General features: G+C 43.4%; 1 protein-coding gene across 1 annotated transcript in view; it reads left to right on the forward strand.

Annotated features, from left to right (window-relative positions):
- Window positions 1–16,321, forward strand: part of FRAS1 (Fraser extracellular matrix complex subunit 1) — a 301,544-nt gene that overhangs the window by 181,576 nt on the left and 103,647 nt on the right. The window contains exons 21-27 of the mRNA XM_077814356.1: window positions 4,840–4,992; window positions 6,973–7,119; window positions 10,873–11,019; window positions 12,422–12,562; window positions 12,852–12,992; window positions 13,711–13,851; window positions 14,952–15,222. Of these exons, the coding sequence (XP_077670482.1) occupies window positions 4,840–4,992; window positions 6,973–7,119; window positions 10,873–11,019; window positions 12,422–12,562; window positions 12,852–12,992; window positions 13,711–13,851; window positions 14,952–15,222 (1,141 nt within the window). The remainder of the gene's footprint in view (window positions 1–4,839; window positions 4,993–6,972; window positions 7,120–10,872; window positions 11,020–12,421; window positions 12,563–12,851; window positions 12,993–13,710; window positions 13,852–14,951; window positions 15,223–16,321) is intronic.

Raw genomic sequence — 16,321 nt, forward strand, 5'->3', positions numbered from 1 at the left:
AATGATGGAGAAAGCCAGCTGTCAAGTGAAACTATTAACTTCTAATGAATTTTATTGTTGCATTTTTTAATAATATCAATAAAATAGTGTTATGCTTAACACAGTCACAGAAATGCACTTCAGTTATCACAAGAGGAAAAAATGCTTCAAATATTTTGAAGCAGAAGTGGGTTTTCAAACTCTAGTCCAAGGTATCCAAAGCCTCTGCGAAAAAGCTTCCAAGGAATGTACAGGTTACCTGGGGGCTGTGTGGGGCAATGCCAGTACGCTGGGCTGAGACTCCTGAGATGTTGTGTGGGCAAGTCAGTTTCCCTGTCTGTAAAATGGGATAATGATCCTGATTTCCTTTATAAGGAGCTTTGAGATCAATTGGTGGAAAACGCCATATAAGAGTTAGGGATCATTTTCAGGTGTATGTTTGGATTTTTAGCTGTTTCCAATCCAGTTTTAGGTGTCTGTGGTATTTTCATCTTTCCAAAATTTGACAAAGATTACTTGACATTTTCCAACTACTAGTAAAGGTTTTTGTTCAGCTTCATAAACCTTGGGAACCAATTACTTGAAAAGTTTCGCCTTCAAAACTACTGTCCTTCTGGTGAAATCCCACCTTCTCTTCAGAGTTTCTTCAGATTTCTTCAAGAGTATTCTCAAGTACTTAACTGAAGATCCATGAGAAAATCACAGGAAAACCTGAGGTCTCACATGGTGGAAGAGCCTGAGAATTCAGAGCCCAGGCTCACCTGGGCATTTTGCTGACCTATAAACCTCCAGCCATCAAAGGCTTCCGAGAAGAACTGATAGAGAAGATGACTGACATGGTGATGGAATTCAAGACAGCTCTTGATCTTGATCACCTCAGTTTCCACAGGGATGACACCTCTTATTCAATAACTCCAAACTTCCTAGTTAAAGTTTCCATTTTGGAATTCTCACAGGTATTCTTCAGATCCACACATACAGTTGGTCAGCCCCCCTAACAGGATCCTCAGGCTGGATGTGGACATAAGGGTCCAGGTTCTTGGCTGGTGTAAATTGGGATGCCAATTTATACCAGCTGAGGATCTAGGTGAAGAAATGCAAGAACCACCTCCCTGCTTTGGTCTGGGCTGTTTTGTCTCATGCCCCATTCCTCTGGAATTCCTCTCGTCAGTGTGTTCAGAGACGCTCCTGCTCTTTGTGATAATATAAGCATCTCTCTATGAGACTGCCAAGGTCCCATTAACTTTATAAGGAGCTGAGTGTGCTTGTTTATGGGAGAATGCCCCCTTCAGCATTTTCAAGAGTAAGGTAAAAAGTTTTTTGCTTTTAGATGACCTTCTGACTAAACTCTATTGACTTTTCTCTTTGGATTCATTGTAAGTTGCTGTGGGAAGTTTGCATGATGACATGCCTGTGAATTACATGGTATTAGATTTTTGATTTAATATAATGCCCTGTTCTTATCCCCATATTCTCTGTTATCCTAATGGGTACAATATGGATAAGCATTTGCAAGGGAAAATATGTCCCCAGGAGCCCTTAAAAGGCTAGGTATAGCTAAACAACTCAACACAAGCATTTGCTAGCTTAGCTAATGGAGGAGTCAAGAGGGCATGAATGGCTCTGGGTTCTTTGAGTGTTGACTAATGCTTCAGGAACAGTTTTGGCTTCATGATGAGTCCCTGTTCTGTGTGTTTCACAAGCTAAGCGGTCGCCCCTGTGAGTTTAGACAGGTCAGCTGCAGATCCCTTTCCATGCAGAGGGGGGCAGTGTTTTCTTTACATTTCTAGTGAAAGACGTGCATAGCGGTGGCTTGATAGTGCTCTGGAGTGAAATCTTGCTGTAGCTGTTACATCTTGCTCCCTCTCAGTAAGATTTTGGTGGGGAACCAGGTGAAGAAAGAGGAACCCTAGTGCCTGCTGAGAAACAAGGTTAGTTAAGTCGTTGGCTGTTATGAAAGCAGCTCTGTGATCGTGAGGAGGAGAATGAGCGAGAGGACGCTGGGACTATCATCAAGGTGACACCGTCATACTCTGAAGAGTCTGTGTGGGATTCTGAAAGAGGACTCACAGAGTAATGTACCTAACTCACATTGATTTTCAATGAGAGTTGAATGCCTGACTCCTTTAGGCCTCCTTGAAAATGCCAGCCAGTACACTCCTGCAGCTGAAATCACATCCTAGATAAGGTGCAGGGAGGAGTGGTGTGAAGGGGTCAAGCAGAAGTAAAAAGACAAATATTGGTGCTGGGCTGATAGCGGGGGGCCATTCAGAACTATAAGGAGAATACTCTGCTCCTTTTCCTTCTTAGCCAAAAGGGAGCCTGCTGTGAAAATCTATGTAACCTTTTACAGTACAAAGTACTTTTGTTCTTCCTTTTCTCTGCCACTTGTTCCCCATGGTCCTTCAAATTCACCACAAGCCATTGGCTTTCTGGGGTAAGTCAATCGTGTGAGTGTTCTTTGAGCTCCGCACATTGAAAGTATCGAGGGTGAATATAGGACTGATTTCTCAGGAAGCAACAGCCAAATTAAAGGAACTGTTTTAACACATAGGAACAAACACAGCAAGCCTGTAAAGAGGAGAAAAACATGCCATCACCCAGCTCTGTAGGCACTTACACCTTTTAAATGTCTTTGGACTTTTCCAACATGAGAACAAAAAATTATTTAGATGAGAGTCTGGTTAATTGCACTCGGCAGGTACTTTTCTCTCTGTTAGTCTGCATTTATCGCATTTACCTGCCACAGATATTTATTCCATGCTCATCGCTAGAGTATTTCAGTGCCTGGTGTATTTGTCTATTTATTGCACCTAACCAACAATTATCCAATTATCACCATCCAGCACAGACACTTGGAGACAGTAGGACACTAATATTGTAGGGTGAGTAAATGAATTACTAGGTGAATAGGGGGAGCATGAGAAATTCATGAAACCTACTGCTGCTAATTTTAGTGCTTAAGGAGGGTGTACATAGATGCTCATGATCTTACTTCTTAAAAAAAAAAAAAAAACTATCCCACATAAATTACATACAACATACCAACATATATAATCATATGTATGGAACCTTAGTCCCTGATCCTGCCATAAACTCTGCAGGATAAGACATCTGGGATCATGCCAACCACCTCTGACTTCGGGGGGAATACATGGGGGTACAGGTTCTATCCACTCTGAGTTCATTGCAGGATCAGGGCCTTAGCATACTACAAATATATGGCATTACACAGAGTGTAGTGTGAAGCTTTGCGTGATATTTTATTAGTTCTTTTCACACACAGGATTCTGAAGCACACAATACACTAACCCTTGCATGCTGTGTATGCAGGATGGATGAGGTTTTCCATTGTGAATCATGGCACACTACAGGCATTACTTGATCTTTACTATCAAGAAACATATGTTCTTAGAAAAAGCAATTTCATGATTTTAGCCATAACGTTTGTTCTCCTTTCCCTTTGGTTGTTAGGTCCCTATCTGTAAGATTGCTTCTTTGGGGCCTGGGCTGTGTCTTCTATGTTCTTAGGGTTTTATGTTGCCTTTCATAGGGTTTTACGCTGCCGGCCATTACCATAGGGGTGCTCAGCACTCTTTAGGCACTAAAATAAATAAATAAACAATATTGACCCAAAGTGCATGCACCACACTGCTTAAAAAGTTCGTGACGCAAACTACTAGCACCTTATGCCAGAGTCTCAGGGAATGAAATATGTAGTAGGTTAGGGGATGAAGTATGCAGCTACCTGAATGATCTGAAATACTGTATACTTCCTGCATTAAATTTTGCCCTCGGCGGCACGTGCACAGAGCTCCCCCTGAATTCAGGAAGACTTGTGCATGTGTAACCCGGGGAAGAATTCAGACTGAGATTTTCAAAGGAGCCTAAGGGAGTTGGGCATCCCTACCCCAATGGAAATGGGTGCCTAACTCTCTTAGGCTCCTTTGAAAATCCCAGCCTCGTTCTTTAGAATCAAAACACTACAATTCTCAATGAAAGTTTCAGGAGAGACAAAGGACAGAAAGGTTAGTTCTCAGTAGAAATCTCATTATTACATTTCTTTCAAGACGGCCATCATTTCCCTGGTAATTTTCTGAATTACTGTAATGAGGATTAATTTGGCTTCCAGGGTACCTTGCATTGTCCTTATATATGTACAAAAGGTTTGCTGTAAAACCTTTTGAAGCTCTCAAGGTTCAGGGGAAGGTCAGGAGCCATTAATTGGTGTGCTGCTGAAAAAGAGGTTTGTAAGGCTGGCTAATCCTTTTGGGAGTGCCGGGTGGGAAAACCTGGGCAATGTGAACCGCAGGAGAAAATTGATCCACTTGCTCCGATCATGCTCTTTTGGGAGCATAGAATCTGTACAGCCAGCAGCATCCTTTTTAGAAAGATTAATCTTAGAAAGAAAAAAAAAAGTGCCTTTTTTTTTTTTTTTTTTTTTTTTTTTTAGGAGAGAGCTTTGAACCATCTTTGCCCATTAGGGGGGAAGTGGGGAGGAGGACACTTGAATTCAGCAAAAGGCAGCTCAAGAACGTTCAAGCAGTGTGCGCGCTGTCTGATGCTAAGTAAAAAGCTGCAGCACCACAGTGCCTGAAAATAACACAGAGTAAAAATGGGGGAGGAGGTGGGCCTAATATTTGCTGATAATGCCTCTTGCAAACCTTCAAAAGGACAGTCTTAGCCCCTGATCCCTTTTTGCTCCGAATGAGAGTTGTGCACGCAAAGTGCTCTTAATGTTACTTTTCCAAAATATATTCCTTGTGCTCTCTCAGTGCCGTTGTCTCTGAGCAGGGCTGTTTTGCGAGATGATGGTCAGAAGCCTCCTTCATTGGTACCCCCTATTTCTTTTCTCTTTAGACTGTCATCCTTTGTGTCACCAGTGCGTGGCTGATCTCCACGACACAGGCAGTGTCTGCTTGAAGTGTCAGAACGCCCGTCACTTGCTGCTGAGGGATCGCTGTGTTCCTGACTGTCCCGTGGGATCCTATGCAGAAAGCGGAGTTTGTAAAAGTGAGTAACATCTGGAGGTGGAGCTTAGTGGTGAGATCTGCCCAGCTGCTCCCTTGGAATTGCTTCTCTTGAGAGGCCAGTGGACAGGGCGCTGAGCTAGATTTCAGGAAATCTCTGTTTCAAGCGTGGCTGTGCAAGTCGCTGCACCTCTCTGTCCTCCTGTTTCCTCTCCCGCCCTTTGTCTGTTGTTAAATGGGAAGCTGTCTTTGAGGTAGGGACCGTATGTCTTTGTACTGTGCCTAGCCCCATGGAGCCCCCAAGCACTGCTGTTACACAAAGAATACTAGTTAATATACTGCAGATAGCAGGAAGTTTGTGGGGAGAAGGTGGGTGGGAGTGTGGTTCTGTGTCAGTCTTGCGAAAGGTCCCCGCCTCATCCATTCAGTTTTGGCTGATGCAGTGATGTCACTTCTGGGGGTTGTTTTCAGGTAGGTGGGCCTCAAAGATTTTCCATATTCAAGGAACACGTTAAAGAGGGGTCACTTCAGATGTCCTTCGCTAAGCTGCTATGTCTCTTCTGCTCTTGTGGTGGTAGCACAATTTTAGGAGCTTGATTTCCAGGGGAGCTTCTAGGCATGTGCCAAGAGGAGAAAAAACAAATTCTGTTCACTAAGACGGGAACTACTGGTACACTATGGTGAAATCCAGGCCCCATTGAAGTTAATGGCAAAACTCTCACTGACTTCACTCTGTATAGATGTCAACTGGGCACAGGACCCTGCATTAGTCTACGGTAGGATCTCAAATGAGGAAGGTTGTTACATCGTGAAGCGGGATCTTTTATCTGTGCTCTTAGGAATCCAACAGAAAACCTGCCACCGGAAGCTGAGTATTATCCCAGTTTTTAGAATTTCCTTGCAGTTGACTGAGGCTCTCGCTGAATCAGCATTGCCAGAGGCAGTAATTCCTGCCTGTCCCAGAGAGAAAGAGCCGGCTCCAGAAAAATTAGCCTGACTCCTCGGTCTGTGGGGGTAGTGTGTTGTCGGCGGTCAGCCAGCAGCGTTGGTGGTAGCATTCTGATGGTGCCTTGTGCCTTCTGGGCCATTAGCCCTTTTTTGCCCATCGTGGTACCCGCTGGTGCTTGAGTGGCACTTTTTTTGCAGGCTTCTTCATACCGTTTTGCCTTTCTCTGCCTTTCTCAAGAGGACATAAATCCGTTTCCTATGAGAACTCCAGGATGTCCACCCAGAGCTTGTCAAAGCCCAGTTCATCTTACATGAGACAAAGTATATTAGGGATTGATAGACGAGAAAGAGACCAAAAGAAGAAACATTATATATTTAAATGTCCAATCTGGCCTCTTTGCATGAGATGGGCACTGCCTAATCCAGACTAAATGTAAAAGATCAGCATTGCAAAAACTTCTCTCTACTGGCCCAAGATTTAGTTACAAGGTCGCTGTATCATTACTTACCTAGCTCCACACTGACAGAAATATTAACTGTGTTTCTTAGCTTTGTCTTAGCCTTCCAGGTAGTGTGTTTCACCCGGTAGCGCTATAATATGTCATCTAGTGGGGCATGCCTCTTGGAGGGAGGGGGGGATTCCTTCCTCCTGGAAAGCCAAGTTTAGATAGAGCATTTCTGCCTTTGGGTGTAAAGGTTTCATGAATTACCCAAAACATTCTGTTGTTCAAGCTATGTCAAAGTGCATATTAAATTTAGGGTGAGCTTTTAAGATTCCTAACATTGCCTTGGGCCAAATTCAACCTTGAATAAGGTGGGTATCTCCATGGATTTCTCTGTCCACTTAGTCAGTGATGGATCTGGCCCTTTACATTTAATGAGGGCACAGTTCTTTACTTACAAGACAGTCAGGAAAGCAAGAAATCCCACAGCGAGAACGTGTGCATGTAGGAATGGTGGGTGCTCTGCACTCTGAGGATCAGTCCGGTGATGTGCTCTTGTAAAGAACCTTTACAGACCTGCTTGAAGATTTGCTTTTGCGTGAACGGTGTTTTCATTCTTTTTGCCCTCTCAGAGTGTCACCCCTCGTGCAAAACCTGCAGTGGCGGAGGTCCTTTCTCCTGCTCTTCCTGTGACTCCAGCCTCGTTTTGTCCCACACTGGCATGTGTACCTCAGCCTGTTTCCTGGGATACTACAGGGATGAGAGCTGGACCTGCAAACGTAAGTGTCTCCTGCCAAACACTCCCTCCTCTTCAGAGTGCCCTTGCAAATGGTTTCTTGGCTTCTTGATCCAGTCTGTCCCATCATGAAAAGCTTGTAACTGTCAGGAAAATGCTGTTGGTGACATTATGAAGACCTTGAACTAGACTTAATAATTAAGGAGCATCGCTATACATGCAACAGTGACTATACAGAACAAGGGCCTAATTGCCTACTGCCTTGTACAGGTCTGGTCATTTATGCCAGTGCAAAATGCTACCATTCTGATTGGGCAGATTTCTGCAAGGTGCTTAGCACTCTAGCTACAATCCAGCAAAACTCTTAAACATGTGCTTAACTTCAAGCATGTAAATAGTCCCATTTGCTTTAATGAGTCAGTCCAAGTATGTGTTTCAGTACTTTGCTGGGTTGGGACCAGACTGCTCAGCAGGATCGAAGCTTATGAACACAAAGTGGATTCCACTCTTATTAACTTCTCCAGAAAACCCACTTTCCAAGTAGAAAGGCTTGCCAAGCCTCAGTGTTGTGCCAAACTCCTGGATAGTCTTCTGTGGATGTCCTAAAATATCTGTTTCTCCCCTTGGGCTGTCCATTCACTAGTCCAGTCACAAGCCCTTGCCGAATACAGTTCTAGCACCCAAACTTGAGTGAGACGTTTATTTCTGTAAACAGTCTCATTCCAACCACACACGTCTCATCTCCCAGTTTGCAAATAACTTCTTTATTGTATGTAAAATTTGTGGCTGGTGAAAACTAATGAGAGCCTTATGGCAGAGTGTGTTGATGTATAGAATTTGTGTAATTTCAGGGGGCACTCAGACCTGTTCAGGTGCAATGTTAGTGATAACTCATCTAGAAATAGATTGATCTGCTCTGTTGGACAACTACCAGGTAGAGATAACAACAAAAGTTTAATCAGAATCTTTGGTCTCTTTCCGTCCTCCCCTATTTGTTTTGATTTCACTACACTTTTGAAGAACCCATAGTTTTGAAAATACCTTAGATTAAATGAAAGGAATGTGAAGTAGAGCTATGTACTCCTTTGCTCTCGATATGTCTACTGGAGTGTTTGTAGAGAAACGACGACGCAAACTTAAGAAGCTTTTCACAAAAGTGGTATGCATCTAAAAACATTGTTGCAGAGCAATGCTGATAAAAGAAATGGCATGTACTTGTTTTTAAATGCAGCTTTTGTTTTCCCCTTTGGGAGCAGTCTTTTTGGATCGTGTGACCACGACGTGTTTTGAACTCCACAAATCTTTTATCATTCATGGGTCTTCTAATTCATGGCTTTTTTATCTAAAGATACTTGAGAAAAACTAAATTAATGATCACCACACCTTTGTAAGGACCAGTGAAATGAGACAAGTGCTGGTGCATTTATAAATAGGTATTAGATTCTTTAAATAGACTTTTCTTTAGGGTACGTCTACGTTACCGCTAGAGGTGTAATTTCAGATTGATGTACACAGGGTAGCTTTGACTGAGCTAGCATGCCAAAAATAGCAGTGTAGCCATGGCAACATAGTTTAGCTGCCCAATTACAATCCGATCCTTGACCCTAGGTAAGTGGTCAGGTGGCTAGCCTGAACTGTCGCCCACACTGCTGGGGCCACGCTGCTGTTCTGAGTGCCCTTCATCAAAGCCAGTTTATGTACATCTACCCAACCTGGAAATGACACTTCCAGCTGCAATGTACATGTATTCTTGGAGACACGTTCTCTCCCAGGAGCTGCAGAGTTGTATGACATTTTTGGACTATATAGCAACAAATCATTAGCTCAGATGTCACAAGTGACAAAATGGGTGGTTTCTCCTAGTTTCAACAAGACACCAGGAAAAAATAGGTATTTACAGCTAATCTGTGCTTTGAGTTTTTCAGATTTAGAACTCAGTGAACTTGAACCAAGAACAAGTGCACATACACCCCCCTAAATAAGAACCATTGAGTTTCATAGATCTCTACTTCCCAGCCACACTGAACTCATTCTCAAGCCCGTGAGAACTTTTGACCATAAAAACAACCAGTTGAGCTTGATCCTTTGGACTTATGGGGCCATATTTCCAGAAATGTGCCTGCATGATTGTGTGCATAAAATTGTACTTGTATTTGCATGAGCAAATGCCAGGATTGTGTTTGAGATAATTGTGTGCTCAAAGAACCAGTTCTGTTTCGAGCTGACCGTTTGTATGCATAATTGTTGCATTTGTTAGCACGGCTTTGGTAACTGTACATGCAGGTTAGGTGTGCAAATCCACATGATTTTTGCATGTGTGTTTCTGAAAATATGGCTTTTGATGTGCACTGTACCACTCCAAGTGATCGCTCACCATTAAGAGTATGGCAGGTCAGTGCCATAGTGGACTCTCTCTGTACATCGGCTAGATGCTATGAGGGGTACGTCTACATGGCAGAAAAGACCTGTAGCAGCAAGACTCAGAGCATGGGTCAACTGACTTGGGCTTGCACTGCAGGGCTAAAAATAGCCGTGCTGACGTTTGGGCTTGGGCTGGAGCCTGGTCTCTGAAAGCTGATGAGGTGGGGAGGGTCTCCAGTCTGAGGCCAAACATCTACACAGCTATTTTAGCCACCCCCTGCGCGAGCTCTGTGAGCTTGGATCAGTTGACCCAGGCTCTGAGATTCACTGCTGTGTTTTTTTTTGTCTGTGGAGACGTACCCAAAGTTGCTTTCCACTCTTTTGTAGCACTTTGCTATTAAAGCTTTGCTGTGGGATCATAGAAACATAGAATATCAGGGTTGGAAAAGACCTCAGGAGGCCATCTAGTCCAACCCCCTGCTCAAAGCAGGACCAATCCCCAACTAAATCATCCCAGCCAGGGCTTTGTCAAGCCAGGCCTTAAAAACTTCCAAGGATGGAGATTTCACCACCTCCCTAGGTAACCCATTCCAGTGCTTCACCACCCCTCCTAGTGTAATACTTTTTCCTAGGATCCAACCTAGACCTCCCCCACTGCAACTTGAGACCATTGCTCCTTGTTCTGTCAAGGATAGTCAAGAGCTGTGCCATTCATGTTGAATGCACCTGCATCATGCTGAGAAATTCAGACTCCCAACATCCTGGAGCGAAATATTTTGAACCTCTGGGTGTTGCACCTTGTCCAGCTGAACCGTCAGATTTTGCTTCCTGTTTCTGTAAACTCCACGACATCCCACATTTCGAGCAAAATGTAAAACACTTGGTGAAACACTTAGGTGAAATTCTATGGCCTGTGTTATGCAGAGGTTAGACTAAATGATCCTGATGGTTCCTTCTGGCCTTCAGAACTCTGAGTCTATGAATAAGAACTGGACGGGTTAAATTTAAGTTTACTCAAGGTGAAAGGAGAAAAATGCTTTAAGAACACCTGGATACAGGGATTTGAATTCCAAGTTCCATGTTTGACTCTGGTGGTTCATCAGATTATTAGTACGCAAACTTTGTCCATCTGGGAGAAAGCAATATTTTAAATTGCTCTCAAGTGGCAAGCCAGGCCTTAAAAACCTCCAAGGATTGGTAGACACTCAGAGCAACATTAAGTCCTATGTGGAGATATGTCCAGAACTCCCTTTTGGATAGATGGAGGGTAGCCATGAAGCGGGGCTTGGGGATGGTAAGCAGGGAAAGCTATGAAGAGTTACCCCAGCAGATTCTCCAAGAGAACATTGAATAGTGGCGCTTCAGGTAAATCTAACCTCATTTGGCTAGTGCTTCAGTAATTGCAGTGAGTTTTTTGTTCTTAATTTCTCTACAGCTTGCAGTGTCCACTGTTTGGGTTGTGAGTCGGCCATGGGTTGTACATCATGCAGAGACTCAGCCAAGGTTCTGTTGTTTGGTGAATGCCAGTATGAAAGCTGCACTCAGCAGTATTACCTTGATTTCTCCACCAAGACTTGCAGAGGTGAAAAACGCATATTTTCTATTTAAAAATAGCCATTAGGATGGCTGTAGAATGGTCTGCTTAGGGGGTCTATTACTGAACAGATTTTTTTCTGTCATCTTTTTTCAGCCGCCCTCTGTCACATACTTTAGTTTTCAGTTAAAAAAAAAAATCCTCAAGATTATTGCAAACCCTTCCTTTGTAAATGATTTAGTAAGTGAGCCATCAAACTTTCCAAGGGTCGGGTTTAGCAATTCTTTCAGTCGCCACTCAGTGGAATAATGAATGAGGTTAACATTTTAAATCTTTTTGTCTTGAGTGCATGTAGGGTCTTGTATATTGACCTGAGTATCTCTGGCTTATAAATACTACATCTCTGACCAACAACAACAAATATTGAGAAAGATTTAGAAGACTTGAGAGATTTCCAAAACTCTCCTAGATAATATTCCGTACTGGAAATGTAGTTTGAGGACGATGTAACTTTATCGTCTACCACCACCATTCAAAGCACTATTTCAAATCAATTGTTATTAGATAGTTATTTCTGACTGGCTCTCTCTATGCTTTGTTTAACTAGGCAGTGAGAGTCTGATGATATTTCAGTACTGTAGAGAAGCAGTGCACAGGGCACTGGACTGAGAGTGTTCTACCTGTCTGCCACAGATCTACCATGTGACACTGGGCAAGTCACCTCACCGTCATAGGCCTTTGTTTCCCCTCCTCCTCATTGTCCATCTTGTCTACTTAGACTACAAGCTTTTGAGAGCGGGGATTGTCTTGAATGATGTATTTGTACAGGGCCTAGCACCACAATGCCCCGATCGAGGTGCTACTGTACTATAAATAATAATATTATAGGTCATATTATGCCCTGGCGGACACGGACACATGCACGCGGTCTCCACTAAAGGCGGCAGGAGCCATGCCTGGGAATCTGCAGGTGGAATTGGGCCTAACTGTATTTGCTATATTTCTGGCCTGAGGACCTTCCTCTTTGGTTAGTTTGAACTGGGAAAGCTTTCGGCATCCCAGCAGTTCCAGTCTGTGCAAGATAAGAGATTGAGGATTTATGTGGATAAATACTAATGCTTAGCATTGGCAGATAAGGACCTACTGGTGCCTAAGGGACAAGAGCAGACTTCTCTGGCTGCAAAGCTGCATCACTGATAAGCAGGTCCAAACACTGAACAATACCTGTGTTTAACGTAATTAGGGAATGTGAAGCCGAAGAGGGGAATTCCTGTTGTTAGAAGAAGGCCCCATATTAGAAATCTTTCTTATTTTACATCTATTACACTGTCCTTGCTTTACCCTTCGCTGCTAGGGATTAGGCTTCCACAGCGGATAGCTGCCTAATGTGTTAAACGCGTGTACAGTGCTGGATGTGCACGCAGACGTTTTGGCGTTTTCTTGATTCCAGAGTGTGACTGGAGCTGTAATGCTTGTAAAGGCCCCACAAGGACTGACTGTCTGCAGTGCATGGATGGCTACATTCTGCAGGATGGGGCCTGTGTTGAACAGTGCCCGTTAGCTTTCTACAGGGAATCAGACACGTGCCAACGTAAGTCTCTGTGAAACTGCTTCTAGCTATCAGTACGGTGCCATGCTTCCCTAGTTCGTTTTTCAGTCTCTCTCTAATTCTCATTTGTGTGTACAGCAAGTTTTTGATTCTGAAGGCATGCCCTCACGTCAGCCTCCAAACCCCCTACACGCAATGTGTCTCTTTAGACATATAGGTATTAATGTCGTAGACCTAGCCATATCTCGCTTTTGTGCAGGCAGCCATAAAAGGTCTAGTTGCTAGTACGTAGATGGTAGTTAATTGCTTTGGTTTTGCAAATGTTTTTCAGGATGTGATGACCATTGCCTCCAGTGTCACCATCCAAATGAGTGCGCTCGTTGTGAAGCTCCCTTTTTCCTCTTGCAAACACACTGTGTCCTGGACTGTGGGAAGCGATATTATGCAGACCATGCAGAACAGAAATGCACAGGTGAACAGAACTGGGGTGAGAAGGTGGGATGGGATTGAGGGTGCAACTCTTTAAACACTGTGAACTGTTAATTCTCACATGGTGGCTTAGGCAAACAGAGAGCACCATTGACATGCAGTGATATGAAACTCATTGCTGACTAGGTGAAATCAGATTGAGAATTAAGGAATAGGCTATGCCTACCCTAGAACCCACTTACGGTGAGTTTGGATAGAGTGAAATTCCATGCAAACAGCAACTCTGGTTTTAGTGAACCTCTACTTATGACATTTGCCCATAATGAAAATAATATTCACTGTTATGTAATAGATCCACTATAGCTTTCTCCTGTATGTTCAGATTAGCTAGTTGTGCAGGATCTGAGTGCACGGCCAGATTTTTCACTTGTGCAAAGCTAACCATGGTTCCACTTAAAACATTCTTCTGTTTTGAAAGATTGTCAGTGTGAGAGAGCTTTCCTATGTTAAATGGGGGAATACTAGTAGAACCAGCAATGAATCTCACACTGGTAAAAGCTTCCTACCAAGGACACTACTCTCTGTGTATTTGTGAGTGGGTGTGTTAGCACTTGTAGATACAGTTTGGGTAATTTTTTACCATTAGGCAAGGTAGTAATGGGAGTAGTTGTTTCCTAATCTAAGAACTGGGACACCTGCACATATCAGTTCTTGCATTGTTTGTGGTGCCTGATGAGGTTGTGCCTTCCCATCCATCTCAGCTTGCCCCGTGGGATGCTTGGAGTGTGACAATGCCAGTGAGTGCCACCTCTGTGATGCCACCATGTTTCTGAAGAACAAGCTTTGTGTTTCTTACTGTGCTCATGGTTTTTATGGCAACACCAGGACCAGAGTGTGTGAAGGTGAGTTCCTCCCATGGTGGATAAGGGAACTTAACTGGTGTTTTTCTGACAGGTTTTTGGGTCGAGAGGTAGCACTTGTTTAGTAGTATTTTTGAAACTCAAGTTTTGTACAGACGCTCCATGCTGTTCACGGACTGGCTATTAAAAGGAGTAGAAAGCTAGTTCTCTGTAATGTTTCTTTTCAGGAAAATGCATGCAGCTGGCATTCCAAGTAAAGTTAATTTGTATAGTTAGGGATAATTCTCTTCAGCTACAGCATGTTCCCCGCAGCCCCGTCTCCCATCATTCGTGGATGCAGAATAAAACCATGTGGAAAAAATACATTACTGAGGCAACAATGATACATAGCATTTTATATGTACAAAGCACCATGTAGACATGAACTAATTAATACCTCTGAAGGGTAGATCAGTAAGGGTTGTTGTTCCCATTTTACAGATAGGGATACAGAGATAAGAAGTGTCTTGTCTGAGCTCACACAGTCTGTGGCAGAACCTGGATTAGAAATTGGTCCCTCCTGATACTCTACTCTGTGGTCATTCCTCTAGACCACTGTGTCCTCCAGTAATGAGAGTGATATTAGGTGAGTCTGGTCTAGTATCTAGCAGAGGGCAGCAGCAAACATGCACGTCTAGGAGGACAGAGAGACAAATGAACATTGCCTCTGATTATGTAGTGAGAGCATGTCTTAGGTATTAATAAAAAGAAAAGGAGTACTTGTGGCACCTTAGAGACTAACCAATTTATTTGAGCATGAGCTTTCGTGAGCTACAGCTCACTTCATCGGATGCATACCGTGGAAACTGCAGCAGACATTATATACACACAGAGATCATGAAACAATACCTCCTCCCACCCCACTGTCCTGCTGGTAATAGCTTATCTAAAGTGGTCATCAAGTTGGGCCATTTCCAGCACAAATCCAGGTTTTTTCTCACCCTCCACCCCCCCCCACACAAACTCACTCTCCTGCTGGTAATAAATTGGTTAGTCTCTAAGGTGCCACAAGTACTCCTTTTCTTTTTGCGAATACAGACTAACACGGCTGTTACTCTGAAACCTGTCATTAGGTATTAATGACGTTTTTCCCTTGTTTCTAGCCAATACAGATATGTCTGCTCCCCAGGTGAATGGTTCACTCACAGTAGGGATTGGTGGGGTAAAGCCACTAGACTTGTCCTTCATGGATGCACGTGACCTGGGTGACCAAGATGGAGAGCTGCTGTTCCATGTGGTCCGCTCTCCCACCAATGGTAGGCTAGTGATAATGGAGAATGGGAAAGATGTGCAACTGGACAAAGGTGACCACTTCAGTTGGAAGGATGTGAAGGAGAAGAGAGTCCGCTTTGTGCACAGCAAAGAGAAATCCAGGTGACTGAGTGTGTCTTTGTTTTGATCTCTTGGTCTCGCAACGATGGATGCGTCTCGAAGAGTTACTCACCTGTCAGTCGGCACAGCACCGAAACTGCTTTCTGTGAGGCGCATTGCAATGTTTCCATCACAGCACCAAAGTTGCTGTACCACGGTATCACAGGCTGCACATTTCACTCCATGTTTAGAATAGGAGAGAACTATGCTCCAGCTTCCGTTTAATTGAATGAGAGTTTGCTGTTGGATTCAGTGGGAGCAAGTGTAGCTCCCATGCTTGGGATACGGTGATGGTGGCGGTAAATGTTGATGTTTTAAGGGTGGTTGTGGTACATAGTTATTTGATACCGACAGGAAAATATTCAAATAATTATGTAGATCCACATCCCAGCATGACCTGCGCTTAGCCACTGCTGACGTCATGCTCTCGCTTTTTAGGTCCTGACAGTATGTTCCCTTACTTCGTGTATAGTACCTGGGTGTGTTCAGATCTGTAATGTTTGAGGAAATTGCATCTACTGACTGCCACTCATATGTGCCTGAATGAGACTGAGCGCCAAATTCCACACTCGGTCACACCACCCTGCAACCAGAATAAGCTCTAGTGTGTGGGCTGGAATCAGTGGAGTTATTCCAGTTTTACACCTGTGTAACTAAGAGCAGAATTTGGCCCATTGTTGTCAATAATAATTTTTTACTTTCAGAGCACTCTTCATGTCAGAATCTCAAAGCACTTAAAAATGTAAGCTAATTCTGACGAGAGAAGGGGCAGGAGCATGTGGTTTTCTATTGAGCTAGAGATTTCTTTCTGCGTGGTCTTCAAAAAGTCACTTCAGTGCTTTTGAAAATCCCACCCAGTATTCTTTAATGGAGACTAGTTTGTTGAATTTTGGACATACTGGTTTACTGTAGATAATAATAGGCAAAGGGAAATTGGAGTATATTATGTACTGTGAATGCACTTTACTGAAGATACTATATAAACCTAATTGCAGAAGTATTAAGTTCACCTGCCACTAATCTACTCATTCCTCTTTGAATATATAGTATTTTGTCTTTCTTCTGTTCCACAAGCACATTTCATCCATTAATATTATTCTAT

This window comes from Eretmochelys imbricata, chromosome 4, assembly GCF_965152235.1.
Source record: "Eretmochelys imbricata isolate rEreImb1 chromosome 4, rEreImb1.hap1, whole genome shotgun sequence".
Classification (NCBI taxonomy): domain Eukaryota; kingdom Metazoa; phylum Chordata; order Testudines; family Cheloniidae; genus Eretmochelys; species Eretmochelys imbricata.